This window comes from Belonocnema kinseyi, chromosome 1, assembly GCF_010883055.1.
Source record: "Belonocnema kinseyi isolate 2016_QV_RU_SX_M_011 chromosome 1, B_treatae_v1, whole genome shotgun sequence".
Lineage (NCBI taxonomy): Eukaryota > Metazoa > Arthropoda > Insecta > Hymenoptera > Cynipidae > Belonocnema > Belonocnema kinseyi.
In genome coordinates this window covers 150,354,866-150,379,760 of record NC_046657.1, presented here as the reverse complement: position 1 = coordinate 150,379,760, position 24,895 = coordinate 150,354,866, and the positions used below count along the sequence as shown (strand labels likewise).

General features: G+C 27.8%; 2 protein-coding genes across 2 annotated transcripts in view; one reads left to right on the top strand and one right to left on the bottom strand.

Moving 5' to 3' along the window:
• The window catches only part of LOC117167982 (cytoplasmic phosphatidylinositol transfer protein 1), a 29,608-nt gene extending 22,905 nt beyond the window's left edge, over positions 1 to 6,703 (top strand). Inside the window, exon 8 of the mRNA XM_033353270.1 lies at positions 5,742 to 6,703. Within this exon, the coding sequence (XP_033209161.1) occupies positions 5,742 to 6,005 (264 nt within the window). The 3' untranslated portion in view covers positions 6,006 to 6,703. The remainder of the gene's footprint in view (positions 1 to 5,741) is intronic.
• A 13,147-nt stretch (positions 6,704 to 19,850) lies between these two features.
• LOC117180494 (septin-2-like) overlaps positions 19,851 to 24,895 on the bottom strand; it is an 18,360-nt gene continuing 13,315 nt past the window's right edge. Inside the window, exons 6-7 of the mRNA XM_033372993.1 lie at positions 20,142 to 20,302; positions 19,851 to 20,058 (exon numbers count right to left, since the gene is read on the bottom strand). Coding sequence (XP_033228884.1) covers positions 19,851 to 20,058; positions 20,142 to 20,302 — 369 coding nt within the window. The remainder of the gene's footprint in view (positions 20,059 to 20,141; positions 20,303 to 24,895) is intronic.

Sequence of the window (24,895 nt, the reverse complement as noted above, 5' to 3'; positions counted from 1 at the left end):
GTTTTTTTGGTAGAAACTTTTTTTTTGTTACAAAAATTCAAGACAAATTTTATATTTTTTGATAAAAATAACACTACTTGCTAGAGAATTCAACAATTTTTTTAAAAAGTCACCCTTTTTGGTTAAAAATTCGTCTTTTTGGATTGAAAATTCAATTTTTTGGTAGAAAATTATTTCTTGTTAAAAAATTCATAGTTTAACCGTGAAAACTCGATTACAATCTTTTTCAACATAAAATTCAACTATTTCTTTGAAAATTTATCTTTTTGATTTAAAACTTCATCTGTTATAGAAGAAATTTCATCTTTTGTATGAAAATGCAACTTTTTGATTAAAAATCGTTCTTCTTTGCTTGATAATTTAACTAATTAGTTTAACACATTTTGTTGAATCGCTTGATTAAGGAATCACTTTTTTGTTAAAGATTTATATTTTAAGTTGAAAAATTATCTCGTTGGTTAAAATTTTTATTATCTTGTTGAAAATTAATTTTTTTTTAATTGAAAATTCAACTACTTAGGTCAAATTTAAACTGCATTTATAGGGAAATACTTAATTTTTTTCTTTGTTTAGAATTCATTTTTGAATAGAAAATGTAAGTTTTCCATTTTTTAAGATTGATATTTTTTAGTTAAAAATTCGCGTTTTTTTGTTATAAAAAAATTATTTTTTAGGTTTAAATTTCCTTTTTTTTGCAAAAAAATGCACCAGTTTCGTTGAAAATTAATTTTTTGTTGAACAGTCATATTTTTTGTTTGAAAATTGAATTTTTATAAAGAAAATTTCTCTTCTGGTTTGAAGGTCTAATAATTTAGATAAAATAATATTTATTTTTGAGTAAAAAATGTTTATTTGCTGAAAATTCGTCTTTTTGGTTTTAAAATTCTTTTCTTTTGTTGTATAAGTTCCATTCTTTTTTATTAAAACATGAACTATTTAACTATTAAGTTAGAAGTTTAATTATTTTGTTAAAAAGTTATATCTTTTAACGTAGAAAAAACTTTTTTTTTTGTTTGAAATAAATTAATACATTTAAAATTTTTTATATGAAACACTAATTCCTGAATATGTCTGAGCTAGAAAATAATTTATAATTAATCGCTGATATAACCTGAACAATAAAAATATTATTAAAAATCATAAATTCTCCTAAATTCTGTCATATTCTCAGTTATATAACCTGAACTTAAATTCTCGGGAATTTAAGAACTCTTGGAATCTGAAATACTCGAGGACGCCACCTGGTGACAGAATCCGAAAACCCTGAGCGTAGGTAAATTTTGACGGAAAGTTTAGGCGAATATACGAAAATAATTTTTCTAACAGTTTTAGGGTTTTTTTACAGTGAAACCGAGATAAAAATAAAAAGTGATAAGTAAAAATTTACAAATAAAATAAATCAAATTTATCAATGGATTTTATGCCACGAAAATCGAAGAGCAAAGTGTTTTTTGTGTGTTTGGTTGCTCTTCAACTGCTCGAAAGCAAGAAACTGTTCGGTTTTTCTTAAATGTAAATAAAATTCTATTTAAAAAAAATATATGAAAAATCTTATAGTACATTTACAGCATTTACTGATAGTATCGCTCGAGAAATAAAACAGAATAAAGTAAAAAATGCATGAAATTCAATATTTTCAAGCTTTTACCACTGTCAATAAAAAAGTTTGAAGAAAAAGTTATAATCATCGTCAAGCATTTATCGTTTTTATTCTTTAATGATTTTTCAACATTCCGAGTGAAAATAATTAAAGCAAGTTCTAAATAAAAATATTATTTTATGTACAAATATATCAACATAACCCCAAATCTGAAAAAAGTTACAGCTGGTTTGTCATTTCAAGTTGATATGAATTAAATTTTGCATTGAAATGTCGAAAGTTAATATTATATTTTACATGTTTATGAGGAGAAAAATTGAAGAATTTATTATTTAGACAACAAGATTTTTTTAATTCGAAGTTTGCAAACAAAATGCAATAATAGAAACTGAAGTTTCATTTTTCCATCTCTTTTCCGCAAAATAGAAGGTTTCCTGCATGTAAAATTGTTTCTCCTTCGACGAAGTTTCTGCATGCTGGTGTAGATTTTGTAAAATCATAAATTTGAGCTATTGTTACTTTCATTTTTAAGGTTTGAAACTAATTTTTAATGTTCTTATATAATCTTATGAGACGTTTACCTACTATTGCCCGCCATATTGCTTTTGCGCATGATCCAAGAAGCTATGATCCCGCAACTTGGTGGTACGAAATACCAGCCCTGTACATCTCTCCATATTTCAGATTTTAACTTGAACCCGCAACTGTCCTAAGTTGATTAGTTTCTAATATCTCCAGCGGGGCGCTATTTGTCCCATCACTCCCTGTTTTCACATAGAAAGCAACAGGACTAAATCACTTTTTAAAATTTTTAAGTAAACAAAATGTTATTTTCATGCAAAAAATTCTTGAAATTAAAACAATGTTACTCATTTAACAGTTAAAAATACTTTTCCAATCATTGTTTATGAATAATAAAGACAAAATATGATTTATATGGTCATACAATAATCCTGGGAATGTGGAATATAACTTAGATTTAAATTTAAATAAAAAGTAAAATATGATTCTTAAAGTTTATTGTTAAAAACAAATGAAAAATATTATTATTGGAATGTTAAAAAAACCGAAGAAAAATTTAAACAGTACTAAGTTTAAACATACCGTGTGAATACTTTCACTTATGAATATATAATGGATACAAAGCATTTCTAATTGAATTTAACTAAATTTGCATTCGAAACCATTTTATTTAATAATCGGTGAAAAATATATAAATAAATTTCTTTAATTGCTCTCTTTTATTATTATATTCTTTGAAGTCTTTAAAGCAAAGATGTTAAAACATTGATTATATTTACATCTTGGACGTGTTCTAACATTATAATTTATATTTGTTCCTCTGAAAAATGGTTTTTTTCAACAAGTTGAATTATTGAAAAACTATTTTTAATGTTCTTTACATATTTTATGCTACATGTTCACGAATACAAATTGAATTCAAATTCAGTTACTTTTTTCTCATTATATTCTTTACATTTCAATTTTTTTTTTTTACGAAAATAACATTTTGTTTATTAAAAAATAAAAAATAAAGTGGTCTACTCCCATTGCTTACAATGAAAAAATAGGGAGTGATGGAACAACTAGCACCGCCCTGAAAATGTTAGAAACTAACCAACTTAGGACACTAAGGGATCGCCATTTTGTTTTGAGATGCACTGGGCTGGAAATACGTACAAGCCGTGTCTCGTAAAGTCACCTCCATATTGGTTACCATGACCGTGCAGAGACGCTTTTCTAACGTTTCAAATTATTTCGTATCATTATGTGGGACAGCGTTTCTCAAACTTACATACCCAAAAGCTTAAGTATTCCTGATTTAAGGTCTAAAAAGTTTGATCAGAAAAAGTTATCCAGCTTAGGGGCACTATATGTGAAACTTGAAAATCTGAAACTTACACTAACCTAAAATTGGAGCGGGCACGGCTTCGGATTGAGATAAAAAATTCAATTTTTAGTTTAAAAAAGTATAAAAACACCTCCCGTGATATTTCAAGATCTGGAGACTCTGAATGAGAATAAAAAAATGTTCATCCAAAAACAGTTATTCAGTTCGGAGAAAATGAAATTTTTGTGTGATGGTGAACTGTTTGTCACTTTTTTGGTTTTGAAAATAATTAAATGGAATTATTTGTATATTAAATTAGACACTACCTGAAATAAATGATTTTGGCGAATAAAAACCAAACTAGTGACATCACGAAAGCATCGTAAAAAGATGATAAAATTTTTAAAAATTTAAGTTTTAGATCAGGATGAAACTGGTATTTTACTTCAAATAAATTCAATTTTTTATATCAGTTATGAAGAAACGCTTAAGGGCCTGTGATACTTAGAAAATTGTCGATTATACCAGTTTTAGGTTTCCCCGGCTTTTTTTAGAATAATAAATATTTCGTCTTAAAAATTTGGGAAATGATAGCGAACATGCTAACGGACGTCCCCACGCACTTTTATTGTGTTTTTTTATCAAAACATTTTTGATATTGCTAACAACGTACGTGTATATTTCGAGGTTATGTGTGTCACAATTCACCCGAGGGTTACTTCCAAACTACACAATATTTTTGGCCGAAAACTTTGGACTAACAATTAAACATAGTAACTAATCTCCCGGAGCTAACCTTGTTTGCAGGCAATCAGAAAAGTTTATTTCATAAATAATTTCCAGATTATCGGAAAGGCAGAGGTGGAAAACGACGTAACCTCAAAATAATGCATATGCATAAAATTTTTATTTAGCATAATAATTTTTTTTGTTATCATCCGAACTCAGATTTTTAAAATTCAAAATGGCGGATCCAATATGGCGGCCAACATTTGGAATTTTTTATTTTGAAAATTGGTGTACATGGGTTTTTGGTATCTCTGATCACGAATATGAATTTAGATTTTGGACATTCAAAATGGCGGGCCAAAATTCAAAATATTTCTAAATTGTTTTTTGAAAGTTGGCACAGGCAGGGGGTCGCTGATCTTGAATCTGTATTCAAAATGACAAATGTTTAGAATATTGAGATTTGAAAAAATATACACCTACTTACCTAAAACATGGATTAGTACCAATTTTCTGAATTTTCAAAATCTAAATTCAGATTCGGGATCAGTGAATCCAAAAATCCTTGTACACTATTTTTTTTTTTAATCCAGAAAACTTCATTATTTTGACCGCCATATTGGATCCGTCATTTTGGATTTTCAAAGTCTGATTTCGGATTCGTGACCCGCGACCCCGAAAACCTGTGTATACCAATTTTCAGATAAAATCCAAAAATATTCCGAATTTCAGCAGCCATATTAGATCCGCCATTTTGAATTTTCAAAATCTGAGTCCAGATTCATATTCAGCGACCCCAAAAACCTTTAAGCACCCATTCTCATAAGGATATAATGGAAAGTTTTTTCAAAAAAGAATCTTTTCAACAAAAAAGGCTTTTTTTCATCTTTGTTTATAAGTATTAACAAATTATTTTTAAAATGTAGACCGTTCGCACAAAAATTTCAATTTTCTATTATCCTGCGACCATGAAATAAAAAAAAAAACCTGTGTAAAATCCAATAAAACTACTCTGAAATCGCAAAAAATGATATGAAAAAAGGTGGGAATACGGAATTCCCACCATGCCGCAAAGGGTTAAACTCCCATCTAATGACGTTTTAATAATGGAGGTCACTTTACGAATCTCTACGGGCCATTTGATTGATTCCCCTTTTTTTTAGTTGCGCGTGGCGAGACCATAGCTTCTTGGATCATGGCTTTTGCCACTAGTGGTGCCCTCAAGATTTCAGATCACACTACGTGTAGGATATCTCTTTTAACTTGATAGCAGCGCCATCTGGCACTCGAATTATTGGGTATCTCAAAGTTATTTGAGGAATGGCAATGAAAAATAGCAGTAAATATCAATTCATTTTAATCAGAAATATTATACTGAGATCTAAAATGAGTTATTAACAATAAGATTTCTTGTTGAAATTCAATTCAAATTTCTTCCCAATAGTTCGAAATACTTCGTGCTGGCAAATTATTTTCCCTTACTGCTATACCCCCGTTGGTTCGGCCCATTAAATTTTTAACGGTTTACTGAGAATGCTCTAAATAAAGGACCCTACTTAACGTAGTCCTTTATCTCTTCAGTGGATCCGCGACATTTTATTGCTGGGTCATCGCCAGGCATTCGCCTGGATTGACGATTGGTACGACATGACGTTTGAAGATGTGAGACAGTATGAGGTAAAAATGCAGGCAGAAACAAATGAGAAGGTTCAAGCGCGGATCGACGGACTGGACCTCAACACGACCGGACCTACTCCGGCTTCACCCACAACTTCTATACCATCTTCGCCGACCTGCAAAACACCAACGCAGGAAACGGCTCGATCTTGGTACTCCTGGTTGTAGCCACATGCTGCCACCTTCTATCGCAATATTTACCGTTATTTAATTCTTTTAGATTCAAAGTGATAACTTGTAATCCTTGCGGGGAGCGTCCATTAATTGCTCGAGGCTTTTTCAGACTGAGGGGGTTCAATTCTGGGGATTTTTCTATCTTAGATTCATGAAAAAATTACTCTATTTCCCCTTTTTCAATTCCCAGGATTTTTCAGTTCAAGATTTTTGAAAAACCTTACCTCCTTACCTCCTTTCCCCTTTTCTCTTTAAATAAACGATATTTTAAAATACGGTATTTGAATTACGCGGGGAAATTTGTCTTTTCGTATTGCGCATGCGTCGCGTCAAAAGTTGGATTGGTTACCAGTGGCGCGCTTATTTAAAATGATTAAATTCAAAAGAAAATTTGTTTGCAAAAATAATAGTTCTAAAATTATAAAAACTAATTCTTTGATCACTAAATAAACTTATAAAGTGAAACGTTAAATGATTATTCAATTTTTATTCCTTAAAAATATATAATCGATTTTTAATTTAAATAAAGGAAGACCATTAAATAAATAGCGAAAATCATTTCAAATAAGCGCGAAATTTAGCCAATCCGGTTGTTGACGTTACGAATGCGCATTATCAAAAGATTACAAAATTATGAATATTATCGGAAAGTAGCCTCGAGTTTTAATTGTAAAATTTTAACTTGATTTGGCTTGAAATTTAGTTAAAACATTTTTTTAGTAAATAAAATTATTTAAATTTTTTGTATTTTCAGAAATTAAATACTGAAAAAAAAAGTAAAAAAAATACAACCTCAAATTTTCTTTTATTGAAAAAAATGGTATCCAAATACTAATGTAAGGATAAAAAATTCTTTCATCTTAAAAAAGTTTAGTTATTTATTTATTTATGAGTAAGCCATACATTTTTTGAGAAGAAAAAGAGTTTTAATTTATTATCGGGCTTAGAATACGAAAATTGATAAGAAGAATCCCTAAAGATATTTTTCTCTGGAATAATATTCTAAGAATTTCTTCTACAATATAAAGAGGATATTTTTCTATAATGGAGAAATTAAAAATGTTTATTCCTGATAACCAGAAATCTTGAATTTCGATATACACGAAAAAACACATTGTTTTAAAATTTCTTTCAATTTACAACAATTGAATTGTAAACTATTAAAAATAAAATTATTATTATTTTTTTCAATTTTCAAAAGTTGAATATTCAAGTGTTTTAAATGGAATAAAATCGAAAACCTAATTGTTAAAAATGGAATTTTTAACTGATAAAATTTTTTAAAAATTGAGGAAAACTAAAGAAAATTGAGAATTGAATTTTCTCTAATTTCAAACATTTGAAAATTCAGTTTCAATTTTGTTAATTATTTAGAATTTCGAAATGCAGTTGCTCTAAGTTTAAAAAAAGCGAAAATTATATTTTTGAAAATTGAAGAAAATTGAAAATTAAATTTTTCGTTCTTCAAATTTGAATTTTCAATTGCTCAATTGAAGAAAATCGATCATTAACTTTTCAACAGATATAAATTCGATTGTTCTAAATTCAAGATAGCTGACAATTTAATTTTTGAAAATTGAAGACAATTGGTAATTTAATTTTTGTTTCACAAATGAAAGTTTTAATTGCTGAAAATCAAAGAAAATTTTTGATTGAAGTATTAATACTAGAAAATTCAATTGTTGAAAATTAGAGAAAATTGAATTTGTGCGAAATTTCTAACTAAATTTATAATTGAATTTCCCACAAATGCTAATTTAACTTTTCAAAATCAAAGAAAATTTAATATTCTGATGTTAAAAATAGGAAAGAACTTAATTTTAAACGGTTAAGTATTAAATTTTTATTTTCAACGTTTATGATTGAAAATTGAAGGAGATTTATAATTGAATTTCACACAGATGGAAATTCAATTTTTTTAAATTGAAGAAAATTTAATATTACAGTTTTAAACATTGGTAAGAAATTAATTTTAAACTGTTGAGAATACAATTTTCAAATTTTATTTTCAACATTTGAGAATTTAATGGTTTTAAAGGAAAGAAAATCGAAATTTCGATTTATTGAAAATTAAAGAAAATCTTTGATATTCCAATGTTTAAAAAATGGGAGAAAACTTAATTTGAAACTATTGAAAATGGAAGAAAATTAATCATTAAATTATTAACTGTTGAAAATTGAAGAAAAATGATAATTGACTTTCCAGTTAATTTTTTTCAATTTAAAACCATTGAAATTTCAATTTTCTTGATATTCCAATATTTAAAAATGCAATTTTTTTAACATAAACAAAAATACGAAAATTTAATGATTCACAATAAAGCAAATTTTTATTTCATTTATTTAATTTAAATTTACGAGACTTTTTAATTGAATTTTAAACAGATGTAGATTTTATTGTTTAAAAGCAAATAAAATTAAATATTCAATAAATCTTCAATTTTCTACATGTAAAAATGTAATTTTTTTAACTTGAAAAAATTACTAAAATTTAGTTATTCAAAATTCGACAAATGAAAATTAAATATAATTTAATTATTAACTGTTGGAAATTGAAGAAATGTGATAATTGAATTATCAAGAGTAGAGAATTCAAATGTTAAAAATTGAAATGAATTGAGAATTAAATTTTCAATTTTTGAAAATTAAGAAAAATTTAAGAAAATTAACAATTAAATGTTTAGCAGTTACATTTATTTCAGTTTCGAAGAATTAAAAATTCAATTTTTTTTTTTAATTTTCAACATGAAAAATGTAATTTTTTTAGCTTAAACAAAAATAGGATAATTTAGTTATTGAAAATTGAAAAAATTAAATTTATTTATTTAAATTTAAGACATATAAATTCAATTTAGAACAGATGAAAATTTATTTGTTTTAATTCAATGAAAATAAAAAATTGAATTGTTTAAAAATAAAGACAATTGAATATCCCAATGTTGAACATTGGAGAACTTTGAATTTCAAAATGTTGAAAATTGAACAAAATTGGTAAAATTTAATTATAAATTGTTGGAATTTAAAGAAATTTGATTATTGAATTATCAAGAGTAGAAAATTCAAACTGTTAAACATTCAAAATGTTAAACATTCAAAATTAAATTTTCACCTGTTGAAATTTTTTTTAACAGTTGCACTTTTTACAGTTTCAAAGAATTGAATATTCAATTTTCTTCCATTTTTGACGTTTAAAAATGCAATTTTTTATTAGAAAGAAAAATACGAAAATTTAATTATAGAAAATTGAACAAATTTGCAATTAATTTAAATTTAAGAGACTCGGTAATTGAATTTTCAACATATAAAAATGTAATTGTTTTAAATTTATGAAAATAAAAAATTTAATTGATTAAAAGTAAAAAAAAATTGAATATTTTAATGTTGAAAATTGAGAAAAATTCAAACAAATTGACAATTACATTTTTAGCAGTTGCATTTTTTTCAGTTTCCAAAAATTGAATATTCAATTTTCTTCCATTTTTAACATTTGAAAATGCAATTTTTTTATTTGAAAGAAAAATACCTAAATTTAATTATTGAAAATTGAAAAAATTTCCGTTTAATTCAAATTTAAGAGACTTGGTAATTGAATTTTCAACAGATGAATATTTCATTGTTTTAAATTCACAAACATAAAAAATTTAATTGTTAAAAAGTAAAAAAAAATGAATATTCTAATTTTGAGAATTTGGTAATATTTAATTTAAAAATGTTACAAATTGAAAAAAGCTATTGAAAATAAAATGAAGTTTAATTATTAACTGTTGGAAATTAAGGAAAGTTGTTCATTGACTTATTAAGAGTAGAAAATTCAAATGTTAAAAATTGAAGAGAATTGAAAATTAAATTATTAACTGTTGAAAATTGCAAAAAACTGATAATTGAGCTTTCAGTTTAATTTTTTTTCAATTTCCAACAATTAAAAATTCAATTTTCTTCATTTTTTCACGTTCAAAAATGCCATTATTTTAGCTTGAACAAAAATAGGAAAATTTATTTATTTAAAATTGAGAAAATTGAAAAATTTAAATATAATTAATTTAATTTAAATTTAAGCGATTTGTTGAAAATTCAAACGTTAAAAATTGAATTTTCAACTGTTGAAAATTGAGAAAAATAAAATAAAATTGAGAATCAAATTTCCGGGAGTTGCATTTTTTTGAGTTTCGAAGAATTGAAAATTGCATTTACTTCAATTTTTAAAATTTGAAGAAAAGTAAGAATTAAATGATTAATAGTGGTAAATTTGACGGTTGAAAATTGAAGGCAATTGAAATTTGAATTATTAACTGTTGAAAATTGCAAAAAATTGATAATTGAGTTTTCAGTTCAATTTTTTTTCAATTTAAAACCATTAAAAATTAAATTTTTCTCATTCAAAAATGCAATTTTTTTAGCTTGAACAAAAATAGGAAAATTTAGTTATTGAAAATTTTAAAAAATTTTTAATTTAAATTTAAGCGACTTTTTGAAAATTCAAACGTTAAAAATTGAATTTTCAACTGTTGAAAATTGAGAAAAATTAAAGAAAATTGACAATCAAATTTCCGGCAGTTGCATTTTTTCAGTTTCGAAGAATTGAAAATTTAATTTACTTCAATTAACAAAACTTGAAGAATAGTAAGAATTTAAATATCCATAGTAGTAAATTCGATGGTTCGAAAATTTAGATAATTGAAAATTGAATTAATAATTGTTAAAAATTGAATTTCCAGATGTTGAATTTTTTTGGCAAAATAAATCATACAATGGACTTTCGGCAGGGAATTTATAAGAACTAAATTCCAATTCTGAACGCCTCCTTGTAACTATATCCAATATTTCGACTTTTTTCGACTTTTTTGAAAAAATGCAAATTTTTAAAGAAAAATGTGACTAATCGACTTTTTTTTTCGTTTTTTCTTTAAAGTTTTAATTCTATTCACAGTACGCTATTTCAAATTTTAATTTATAATTAGAAAAAATGGTACTGTTTTAATTTAGGCAATTAAAAATCGAATTCTGTCTCATTAAAGCTTCATTTCGATGAATTTTTTTAATTAAGATAATTAATGTACGTTCCCTGATCGAATGTAAATAGCCTCGACGACTTGTAAAATTTCCGAAAAACTTATAAAAAAAGCACTTACTGAAATATACTAGGCACTATAAAACAAGAACTTAATTAACGATTTGAAGGCCATTTAATACTTTCCCAATCCCTACTTTACCGACATTTTCTCACAATTTACGTCCTCAAACATTGAGATTTTGAGCCATAAATTGAGGATATTACGAAAAAGAAACAACAACAAGAAACTTCAGTATGTTTCTAAATTTTTTAATTTAAAAAATAATTATTATTTAATTTTTTTTTTGTGTTTCCAGAAATGTATGAGTTAAGTTTGAATTTTTCAAAAGCAACCCCGCAAATTGCTTCCTTTCAGTGATTAAATACTGCCATAGATTTTCTTTGTTTCTTTATTTTTTAATCGTTTAATGCCGTTTTAGGTCAGCGAATAATTTTTATTTATTTTTTTCAAATACACGTTTATTGCTAAAAAAATTTTCATCCCTTGAAACAAAGTTTTTTGAATTCATTAAAGAGTAAGCGCTACATTAAAAAAAATTTGTAATAATTTGAAAAAATTAAATTATCAATTTCAGACGAAGAACACGGAGATAACGTGAAAAATAAATAAATTAAGATTGTAAACCTTCTCTTAAACCAATTTTTTATTTTTTTTTGTTGTTATAAAAATCAGATAAGTCAGAGTTATATATATTTTTTTAAATCTCATAATTGACTTTTTTAAATGCTTGTTTTTGATACAAAAGTCGACTTTTTCTTCAGTTTTATATAGTTGAAATGGAATTTTTATTTTTCAACAGTTTAGTTTTCGGAATTCGAATTTCCAATTTTTTAAATTTAAGTTTTAACTACTGAAAATTCAATTTTCAATTTTGTTTACATTTTTTCCGACAAAAACACTAATAAAATGAAAAGTTGTTAAAAGATATAAAATCTGTTTTAAATTATAATGATTTTTGTTTTAAAATACCAGTTTTTGATTTCAAGCGTCAATATAAACTAAAATTATAAAAAAATTATGAATTTGCTTTGAAATCTTATGATTTTTTAAATTTAATTTTGGACGAGAAACACGAAGATAACGTAAAAAAATATTGAAGATTATAAATCTTCTTTCAAACCAAATGTTTAATTCTTTATTGTAAAAATCAGATAAGTCAGATTTATGATTTTTGTTTAAATCTTATAACTTTTCTAGTTAGAGTCTATTAATTTTTTTCAGTTTGCCGAAACTTTAAATACTAATTTAGACTTTTTCTTTAGTTTTGTATTGTTTAAAATGGAATTTTTATTTTCGAATTTTCAATTTTTTAAATTCATTTTTTAACTGCTGAAAATTCTTTTTTCAAATTTTATTCAATTTCGTCCGACGAAAAAGACTAATATAATCAAAAATTGTTGAAAGCATTTAAATCTGATTCATATTGTAATGATTTTAGTTTTAAAATACCAGTTTTTGATTGCAAGCCTCAATATAACCTAAAATGATGAAGTTACTTTGAAACGTTATTTTGTTGTTATTATTAAAAATGTAATTCCTTATGAAAAACACTAGCATAATATGAAATTGTTGAAGCTTTTGAATTTTATTTTTTTAAACATGAATTTCGCTTAATAAAATCAATTTCAGGTGAAAAACGTCAACATAACCTAAAATTGTTTTAAAAAATTAAATATTCTTTTACATACATTTTTTAAAAATATTATAATAATTTGCATTTAAATCTAATTCTTTTTATTTAATAAAATAAATTGCAGATGAAGCAAGCCAACATAACCTAAAGTTGTTGAAAAATTTTTAATATATAATTTGAAAGAATAATAATCGACAAAAATCACTAAGAAACGAAACAATACATTTTTCCAAGTTGAAAATATTCTTTGAAATTTCATTATTTTTGTTTAAGATGACCAATTTTATATGAAAAACGTCAACATAACCTTGAACACACTAATGTAATATAGAATTGTTAAAATATACGCAATCATGTTAAAATTATAATTTTTTCAAAATACCAGTTTTCGATGTAAAACGAATACCTAACCTAAAATTGTTAAAAAGTTGTCAATCTTCTTCGAAATCTAATTTAAAAAAATGGAAAATAAGTTACGACGAAAAAGACTATAAAATCCTAAATTTTTAAAAGCGTATGTCTCGTTCAAATTATAATTATTTATCTTTAAAAATACCAATTTTCTATACAAAATATCAACGTAACCTAAAAATGTTTAAAAATGATGAACCTTTAAAATCAAATGACTTTTGTTTAAAAATTCCAATGTATTTCAAAAAATGCTAATAAACCTAAAAAAAGGTGTAAATTGTTAAAAATATTTCATCTTGGTAATACATATATTGATTTATGATTCAAAATATCTATTTCCGGCAGAAAGATCTTGTTTGTCCTATAAATTGAATTTTATCACATTATCAATCAATAATATTAGTTTTTATCCTAAAACGCGTTTGCAAAACCTCTAAAAATTCGTTTTAAATAAAAGAAAACTCTTGGTAGTATTTTTTTGCAAATTATGCACTGAGGAGGACAAGAGAATTTGTGGGCAACATTTTTTATAACCAATGGATGATTTCAGACATTTTTCGCAATACTGTGATCATTTCAGCCCATATTAGGTCTCGAATGAAGAAAACAAATTTTAAAGGTAATTTATGGTAACTTACCATTAATTGCCCAAAATTGATTTTAAACATTTTAATAAATTTCCGGAAATATATGATTTTTTTTAGTTTATGATAATATTACAGAGAATCTATGGAAACTGAGGATAAATTACCCGAATTCAATTGAAAATATCTATAAATTTTTGGAAATTTATGGTAATTTTATAGGTAATTATGTAATTAACTTATCATAAATTACCCAAAAGTCAATTTTAAGCATCTTCATAAATTTTCGAAAATTTATGAAATTTTTTGATAATTTATGGTAATATGACAGGTATTTTATGGTAATTTACCTTAAAATGCCCAAAATTCAATTCTCAAATTTTGTACATATTTTCTACAAATCTCGTAATTTATGTTTATTTTACAGGCCAACATGGTAATTTCTCTTAAATTAGAAAAAATTTATTTTTAAAAATTTTTACAAATTTCCGGAAGTTTATAAAAGTTTTTGGGAACTTACGGTAATATTACAGGAAATATATGGAACCTGAAGATAAATTACCCAAAATTCAATTTAAACATTTATATACATTTTTGGTAATTTTCGGTTATTTATGGTAATTTTACAAGTAAGTATGGCAACTTACTATAAGTTATCCAAATTCAATTTTAAACATTTTTATAAATTTCCGGAAATTTATAAAATTTCTTGGTAGTTTTATAAATTTCCGAAAATTTATAAAGTTTCTTGGTAATTTTATAAATTTCAGAAAATTTATACAAATTCTTGGTAATTTTTGGTAATATGACAGGTAATTTATGGTAACTTACCATAAATTGCCTAACATTAAATTTAAAAATTCTGTAAATTTTCAGATATTCCTAGAAATATTTCGTCATTTGTGGCAATTTTATAGGTAAATATGATAGCTTACCATAAATTATCAAAAATTCAATTTTAAAATTTCAATAAATTTTTGGTAATTCTCGGTTATTTACGATAATTTTACAGGTAAATATGATAGCTTACCATAAATTGCCTAAAATTTAATTTTAACCATGTTTATAAATTTCCGAAAGTTTATGAAACTGTGGGATAATTTATGGTAATATGACCGTTAATTTATGGTAACTTATCTTAAATTGCCTAAAATTCAATTTACAAATTCTGTAAAATTACGAAAACTTATGGAAATTTCGTCATTTATGGTAATTTTCAGATACATATGATAGATAACTTACCATAAATTACAAAAAATTTAATTTTAAAGATTTTTACAAATTCTTGGAAGTTTATGAAAATTTTTGGGAACTTATGGCAATATTACAGGGAATTTATGGAAACTGAAGATAAATTACTCAAAATTCAATAAAAAAATATCAATACATTTTTGGTAATTCTTGGTTATTTACGATAATTTTAAAGGTAAGTATGGTAACTTACCATCAATTAACCAAAATGCAATTTTAAACTTCTTTATAAATTTCCGAAAATTTATAAAATGTCTCGGTAATTTTTTGTAATATGACAAGTAATTTATGGGAAGTTACCATAAATTGCCCAAAATTCAATTTACAAATTCTGTAAATTTCCGAAAAGGTATGGAAATTTTACAGTTAAGTATGTAACTTACCATAAATTATCCAAAATTAAATTTTAAGCATGTTTATAAATGTCCGGAAATTTATGACAGGTTTTGATAATATGATAGGTAATTTATGATAACTAACCTTAAATTGCCTAAAATTCAATTTAAAAATTCTATAGATTTCAGAAAATTTATGGAAATCTCGTCATTAATCGTTATTTTACAGGTACATATAATAAATTACCAAAAATTTAATTTGAAAGATTTTTATAAATTTCCGGATATTTATGAAAGTTTTTGGTAACTTATGGTAATATTACAGGGAATTTATGGAAACTGAAGATAAATTATCCAAAATTCAATAAAAAAATGTCTATAGGTTTCCGGAGTTCTTTGGTAATTTATGTTCATTTGCTCAATTGTATTTGGTAACGTTCCCGAAATTACCGCAAAAATCTATTATCTGCAACCAAAATTTCCTTAAAGTTTTTAGGATCAGTGGCCTGATTATCATAAAATGCTAGCTCATAGATCTATTATTTTCATTATTCACCTCTGATGTCACTTTTCACTTCCTAGTGAGTAAAAAGTAGAGCTTTAGCCCCGTTTCATAGGTGGCACAAAATGCTGAAATAATGCATGTGTCATAAAAAAGTTGTTTCTACTTTACTTTTGCATAAAAAATTGAGGTTACCTTTACAGGGTCCCAATTCTGAAAATGTTGTCCCATGGACATGCTATCGTTCAATCACAATTTTCGTTATTGACAGTTGGTCAAAAGTACGTAAGCAGATTCACGTTATCTGTGATAAGAATCCAAGTGAAAAAATCCACCGGAATTTTACATGAAATTCCACTTAGTTTCCGTGGAATTCCTCATGAATTAATTCTAAGTGTCACCCGAATTTCACGCGGAATTCCTCAACCTACATGGAAATCCACATAGTTTCCTGAGTTCACGTGGAATTTCTCGTGAAATTCGGGCGCTAAATTGACACAATTTCCATTGAATTCATTGTGGATTTTCACGTCAATTGTTTTAATTTAGCATCAAAATTTCACCTGGAATTGCACTCAGAACCCCACGTAGAATTCCAAGTAGTTTATTTATTTTATGTGGAAATCCTCGTGATATTCTTATGCTAAATTGAAACAATTCACGCAGAATTCCTTGTGGATTTTCACGCGATTTGTTTTTATTTAGCATTCGAATTTCAGATACAATTCCTTAAGCTACGTTGAAATCCACGTAGTTTTTCTTATTCGCGTATAATTCCTCGGGGATTTCCATGTGAATTGTTTCAATTTATCCACGGAATTCCACGCGTAACCCCACTTGAAATTCCACGTTGTTTTCCTATTTTAAGTGTACTTCATCGTGAAATTCGAGTGCTAAATTGAAACAGTTCACGTAGAATTCCTTATGGATTTTCGTGCACATTTTGTTAATTTAGCAACCGAATTTCACGTGGATATGTTAATCTACTCGGAATTCCATTTATAACTTCATGTGGAATTCCACAATTCACGTGAAAATCCATGTATATCACCTAATCCAAGTGACATTCCTCGTGAATTTGTACAATTGTTTCAATTTAGCACACGAATTCCACGCATAACCCCATGTAAAATTCCTCAGCCCACGTGAAAATACACGTAGTTTCCTTAATTCGCGTGGAATTCCTCGTTGATTTCCACGTGAATTGTTTCAATTAAGCAACCGAACTTCACTGAGAATTCCAAAACCCAATTGAAAATCCACGTAGCTTCCTTAAGTCACCTGGAATTCCACGTCGATTTTCAAAAAAATTGCCTTAAATTAGCACCTGAATTCCACACGTAGATCCACATGGCATTTATTGATCCGCGTGAAAATCCACGTAGTTTCCTTAATTATTCCGAATTATTTCGATTAAGCATCCGAATTTCACGTGGAATTCCTGAAATAACGTGGGAAACCACCTAGTTTCTTCAATTCATGTGCAGTTCCCCGTGAACTTTCACGTAAATTGTTTAAATGTCGCATCCAAATTTTGTCGCACAGAATTTTTTTAAATTTAGCACCCGAATTTTACGTGGAATTCATTAACCTACTAAGCAATCCATGTAGTTTTATTGATTAACGTAGAATTTCTTTTGGATGACCACTTGGATTATGCCAATTTGGCACTCGAATTTAACGTCTAATTCCTTAACTAACGTAAAAATGTACGTAGTCACCTGGAATTCCTCGTGGATTTCCACATAAATTGTTTCAATGTAGCACCCAAATTCCAGGTATAAATTCACGTGAAAAATCCATAATCCACGTGAAAAATCACATAATTGCTCTAATTCACGTGAAATTATACTAAAATTCCTAGTGGATTTCCACGTAAATTTTTTCGATTTTGCACCCGAATTTCACGCGGAAATATATTCATAGCATCACATGGAATTCTTATGCTCACGTGGTAATCCATATAGTTTCCTTAATTCATATATAATCCTCGAGAATTTTCACATAAATTCTTTCAATTTAGAATTCGAATTTCATGCATAAATTCACGTGAAAATCCTCAATCAACGTGAAAATCCACATAGTTTCCTTAATATGCGTGAAATTCCCCATGGATTGTCAAGTGGATTGTTTTAATTCAGCACCCGAATTCTACGTGAAATCTCTTAACTTACGTGAAATTTCACGTATTTTCCTTTAATTCTCGTGGAATTCCTTTTGGATTTTCACCTACATTGTTTAAATTCAGCGACCGAATTTCACGTAGAATTCCACGCATAAACTCACGGGCCATTCCATAATTTACGTGAAAACCCACATAGTTTCTCTGACCCACGTGAAATTAAACATAGAAGTCATCGTGTATTTCTGCGTGAATTCTTTCAATTTACCAACCGAATTTTCTTAATTTACGTGGATTCTCACGTAACTTGTTTGAATTTAGCATCCGAATTTCACGTAGAATTCGACGCATAAGCTCACGTGGAATTCCATAATCCACTTGAAAACCCGCTTAGATTCCCTAATTCACGTGAAATGATATGTACAATTTCTCGTGGATTTCCACGTATTTTTTTTAATTTAGCACCCGAATTTCATGCGGAATTCCATTCCTAATCACACTTTGAATTCCTTAATCTACGTGGAAATCCACGTAGTTTCCTTACTTTATGTGGAATTCCACGTACATTATTCCAATTTAGCGCCTGAACTTCACGTGGAACACCTTTATCTGCGTGGATTACCCCGTGAAATTCCTTGTGGATTTTCAGATGAATTCTTTAAATTTAGCACCCGAATTTCACATGAAAATTCAAGCGAATCCCACGTGCATTTTTTTCTCCTGAGAACGAAAAGTTGCAATCCTTGTTTCAATTATTTCACATACAAAGTAGAAAATTAATTCCAGTTCATTGTAGACCACACATTTTCTATGGGATTTGCGTCTGGGGATGGTGAGGGCCAGTTCAAGAGAGTGATTTCATTTTCCTCTTTTCACTGGCTGCAAAGGCAGCTGCGGTATTTCGGGTTATTGTCTTCCAAAAAGTATCCATTCTCTATTTCCTTTCCCAAACCACTTCTCTGTAGACTTTACCAAAGCCGTCTGATCGATTTTAAGCATCCTTTCGGCGTTCAGGTTTCCAGTGAACAAATGCAAGATGCCAAAACCCAGTTTTCAGAAGAAACCCCACATATGGACCTTGACCGGATGTTTAACGCTGCGTTGGACGAATGGTAGACCGCGTAAGGACCACGCACGTGGTGTACGAACCCATGTACGATACGACGACTCATCTGTGAACGCTACGTTTTACTAGTTGCGTTGGACATTTTCATTCGCCCATGCCAGTCGCTTTTCAATGTCCTCCACTTTCAAGAATGGATCAGCACCGTGCTCCTTCATCCATAACCGGCAGATCTGAAACGGCGTTCCCTGGCAGACCGAAGGAACCGAATGGAGCCTCTAGAAAGTACCCGTAAAGACCCCATTCGGTTCCTTTTTAAAAAACTCAAAAAAACAGCAAGATCAACTTTTAAATTGTTGAAATTAGGATTGTACGTTAAAATTCCCTATAGAATGTCACGGAATAATCCCAATAGTTTTTTTTTTTGCATCGGTAAAAAGTTTAAAAAAATAAGACGTATAAAGCCTGTTGACTGCTACTTACAAGCGATGCGCTTAAAGTGTAGCAGTCAACAGGCGTTATACGTCTTATATTTTTAAAACTTTTTACCGCTGCAAAAAAAAAATTGGGATTATTCCGTGACATTCTATAGGGAATTTTAACGTAAAATCCGAATTTCAACAATTTAAAAGTTGATTTTGCTGTTTTATTTTTAGTTTTTTGAAAAGGAACCGAATGGGGACACAATGGGGTCTTTACGGGTACTTTGTAGAGGCTCCATTCGGTTCCTTCGGTCCGCCAGGGTTTTATCGTCTACAAGCTTATATTTACTCCCTTTCATGACAAAACTTTTCGGGCTTGTCGCAAATTATAGGTGGGGCTTTTCTCAAAAAGCTTGATGATGATTTTATCCTCCTTTTCCGAGGTCACACGCATCTTTCCCTGTCTGTCAAATCTTCGTTTTCTACATCTTTATCACGCTTCACCCACTTCCTTACAAAGTCCTTTGAGTTTCTCATGTAGCGCACAGCCGCTGAGAATGTCATTTTGGGTCCTTTTGGATTCGTGCACAGAAACACGGCTTCGAAGCGACTCGCGTATGTTACACTCATTGCGCAAAACGTCTTTCCCTCGCTTCAAAACACAAAACGTGTGATGCATCTTAGACTAACCTTCCCTGAGTCCTATACCATAGATAATTTATTTTTCGGACGCACAGTCTTCTGATGGCGCTGGCGACGCTTTTGTGGAACTGGCAGAGGAAACATTCAATTGCATTCATTCTGCAACGACCATATTTGATGTCTAAAAAAAACTTTCTTTCAAGCTGATTCATAATCAGCGACCTCATAGTCATAAACAGAGATCCAAAAAGCCCCTTTAACATCAAAATGGACAAAATTTTTCGAAGTTATATTTTTTTCGCGAAATTTTGACGAAAAAACTGCAGTTTTTCATAAATTGGTTGAGCCTTCAATTTTTCGTTCATCATATTGGGTTCGCCATCTTGAATTCTGCCAATCGGAACTCAGAATGGTAATCAGCGATCCCAAAACCCCCTTTAACAGTAAAAGGGTCAACATTATTTAAAGAATTATATTTTTTCGATCAGTTTTGTCGGAAAAACTACATTTTTGGTGACAAGCCAAGATTGAGGCATCCATTTTGAGGTTAGGATAGATTTTTTGTATGAAACACTAGACGGCATCAAAAAACTACAGTTCATAACGAATTTTTTGGTGTGCCCTAAAAAACTGTTCTCTTTAAAGAAAAATGGGCATGGGGGGAGCGGATTGGATATTGAGTTGAAATTCTGGCAAATTAGAGAAAAGGCACTAAGAGACGTTTATTTAATCTTAATTTTTTATAATTACAGGGATCACAAGTCTTCCCCCTATTCCTCTTTTTTTCTTTAAATTCTCCCTTTTCCTCTGATTCTCGGAAAACTTCCCCTTTTCTCTTTTAATGCACTTGATTTGAGAATACAGTATTTGAATCACACGGGAAACTAGAGACCGGAAAGCATTCTCGAGTTTGAATCGTAACATTTCAACCAATAGAAAATTGACAAATTTTTAATTTTCTTTTCATTAAATCCTTTTAAAAAAATAAAATATTCTTGATTATCAGAAAGATTTTCAAGAAATACAAATTATTTATTTAGCAAACCTTGTCTTTTGTCGAGATTTGTTTATGTAGAGGCGAATGCATTTGCAGCGACTCGTAGAAAATCATAAGAAATGAAGTATTCTTCTAGCATCACGATAATAAAAAATATAAAAATGTAAATCTTGTACTAAACGTATGTAATCGTGCGAAATATGTGTTGTGCAGTGAGCACATAAGTGTTACTATTTTTGTGTAACATTATTTATTCCCAGTAAATCTATATCTTAAATTCTCCGACTTAATATACCGTCTGTCGGTAATGCAGATTCCTGTTAGAGTAGCCTGGAGTAAAACCTTGCTTGGTCGGTAAGTGGGGAAACTTTTGTATAGCTATACTACTTACCTTTATTTTAAAAATTTGCACGAACGCTTCTGGCTTTATTTATGTTATTACTATTTTCGGTGTTGATCTCCGATAATTCAAAGTAAAGACATTAAAAAAAGAATAAAAAAAAGGATGAAAAAAGGAATAGATTTTGTTTACTCCTTGTAGAAAACCTAAAAAAATCATGGAATTTTGAAAAAATAACAGGCATTTTATAGTCGCGCCTGTTTCAAAGGCTTCATAAATATTTTATTAAACACTATTTTAAGCCAAATTTGGAAATATTATTTTAATAGAAAATAGAAAATTTTAATAGAAAATTTCAAGTTCAAAATTTATTTTTTAATTGAAAATTTAACTATTCATTTAAAGATTAATCATTATAATTGAAAATTCGTATTGTATTTTGTCAAAAATTAGGTTTTTAAAAATTTTTATTTAAAAAGTCATTTTTTGGCTCAAAATGCATTATTTTAGTTGAAAATTAATTTCTTCGGTTTAAAATTTAACTAATGTGTTGAAAATTTCTTCTTTTTTGATTGAAAATTAATTTTTGTTACTGAAAATTGAACTATTGCAGTTAAAGATTCATAACTTCAATTGCAAATACACTTCTTTCGTTAACATTTGATTGTTTTTTTCGTTTGAAAATTTATATATTTACGAAAAATTAACTATTCCAGTTGAACATTCATAATTTTTAATGAAAATCCATCGCTTAGATTGAAAATTCATTCTTTTTTATTAAAAATTAATTTTTTAACGGAAATTATAACTATTCCTGTTGGAGATTCATCATTTTGATGGAAAATTGATAATTTAAATTGAAAATTCATCTCTTTCGTTGAAATTTTTTAAAAATTATTTTGTTTGACTGAAAATTGAATTATTGAAGTTGAAGATTCATCATTTTTTGTGAAAATTCGTTCTTTTTTAATGGGAAAATAATTTTTTATCGGAAAATGTAACCATCTTAATTCAATATTTATCATTTTACTTGAAAATACGTCTCCTGTTTTGAAATATTAACTATTTTGTTACAATTTCTTTTGTCGTAGTCAAATTAAAATTTTTGAACTGAAAATGTAAATGTTTCCATTGAAAATTAATAAATTAATTGAAAATTTATATCATTTGTAGAAAATTAATCATTTTTGTGGAAAATTAATTTCGTAACTGAAAATTGAATTGAAAAATTTATTTATTCAGTTGAAGAATCACAATTTCAAATGAAAATTTGACTCTTTGGCTGAGAATTAATTTTGTTATTGGAAGCACTACTGAACTTTAGGATTCATGATTTTAATTGAAAAACCATTTGTTTAGTTTAAATTTTTTTGTCGTAAATTTATTTATTTTTTACTAATAATTTAATTCTTCTGAATGAAGACTCATCATTTTAGTTGCAAGTCCTTCTCTTAGGTTGAAAAGTTAACTAATTGTTAAAGAGGAATGTTTTAACTAAAAAGTTAAATATTCTAGTTGAAGATTCATCATTTTAATTGAAAATGTAACTAATTGTTGACATTTTTTTCAATTTGAAAATTCATTTTTAATTGAAAATTTAAATATTCCAATTGAAGATGAACCATTTTATTTGAAAATAAATTTCTTAGGTAGGAAATTTAATCGCCAGTTAAAGATTCATCATTTAAATGAAAATTCATCTCTTTTGTTAAGAATTTGTTTTTTACGATTTTCGAACAAAAAAATACGATCGTACATCGTCCTACAAAATTCACTGTCGGTAAAAGCCGCATCTTTTTTGGCGGGAATTTTGCATTTGATCAAAAAATGTAATTTGTGATTTCTTAAAAATTGTTTATTGACTCTCACGTTTTAGCAGTTATCGTATTTTTTTGAAAAACCCGAACCCGAATTATCGTAGGTGTTTAGTAAGTTTTTAGTGCTTTGCAGATTACGCCATTTTTGTGCACTCCGCTCCACACTTATCTGATCCCTACTTTACTGACATTTTTTTTTATCATACCAATTTCATACGAAATGTGATATTGAGCTGAAAGTTTAAAATAATAAAGAAGAGGGACTAAGGAACGTTTATGTACTAATAAATGTCCACAGATACAAAAAAAAGAATACCCGAAAATTATTTTTTTTCAGTTGTACAAATTTATTAGTACATAAACGTTCCTTACTTACTTTTCTTTATTTTCCCGAAATTGAAGCTCGATATATTATTTCCTGTGGAATTGGCACGATAAAAGAATTGTCGGTAAAGTAGGAATAGGATAAGTGTCACACGCCTTTAAGGGCATGTAACGCACTCAAATACCTATATTACCGACCTGACTTTTTCAGTTCACTGAATTTTTTTTTTACCTAAGAACTTTTTTTCTAAATAAAATATTGGACTGAAACTTTGGAAAATGTATCAACAAACCATAAAGTACATTTAAGTACTTGATTTGAGTAAGAATTTCACTGACAATTGTTTTCAAAGAAATCAACTGGGATTATTTTTTGACATAACCTTGCAACTTTTTGACCCTAAGAACTTTTTATATTTAAAATATCTGCGAGATGTATAAAAAAGTACATTAAAGTAATTTACTATCGACTCTTGCATTAAAAAAAATAAACGAATTTTTAACTGAAAAAGGTAATTTTCAAACAAAAAATCGAATAGTTAAATTTTCAGTTAAAAGAATTAGTATTTTCAAACGAAGCAAAATTATTGAACACAGTAAATAAGTTAACCCTTAAACGGCCAAAACGCCACTACCGGTACACTGCTTTTCAACGGCCAATAACTAAGACTATTCGACACTAGAAAAAATTGAGACACATATATTTTTAATGCTTAAGATCTCCTCTTTCCGAGGGTGCCAATGAAATTCCTCAAAAAATTTATTTATTATCCCAAAATGCAGTTTAAACAAAAAAAAACGTGATTTTTCGTGCCTATTTTTTTTTTGTGAACTATTTTCCAAAGCTCTTCGAGTCTGTAATTAACCTGGAATCTCACTAACCGGTGGAATAAATGTCTAAACTTTGAGAATCTATGGTTCAAAGATCGATTTTTCGTTTTAGTATTTTCAAAATTGCGTCTTAATGGCAAAATTTTTGTGAAAACATTCATGAATTTTTTACAATAAACGATGCGCTTTTCGGAAAAATCATCAAGAATAAAAAGTTCTTGTAATCAGCCAAGGAATACGCCTGAATTTTTTCGAACTTTTTATTCTTGACAAATTTCCCGAAAAGCGCATAGTTTTTCAATAAAAAATTTCCAACGACTCCGTAACCTTCATTGCACTCTGACATCAAACCACACCTTCACCGCATTGTCATCCTGGGAATTTTCGAGTACACAGTAGCAAAAAAAAAATGCCAAAGCGTAAAGCCTCAAAAATTGACCGAATGTATCATATAGATCTGTTTTCCATAACTACACAGCATCTCAAAAACAATTGGAACCAAATCACGTTTTTTCATGGAGTAACGAAGAAAAAGTTT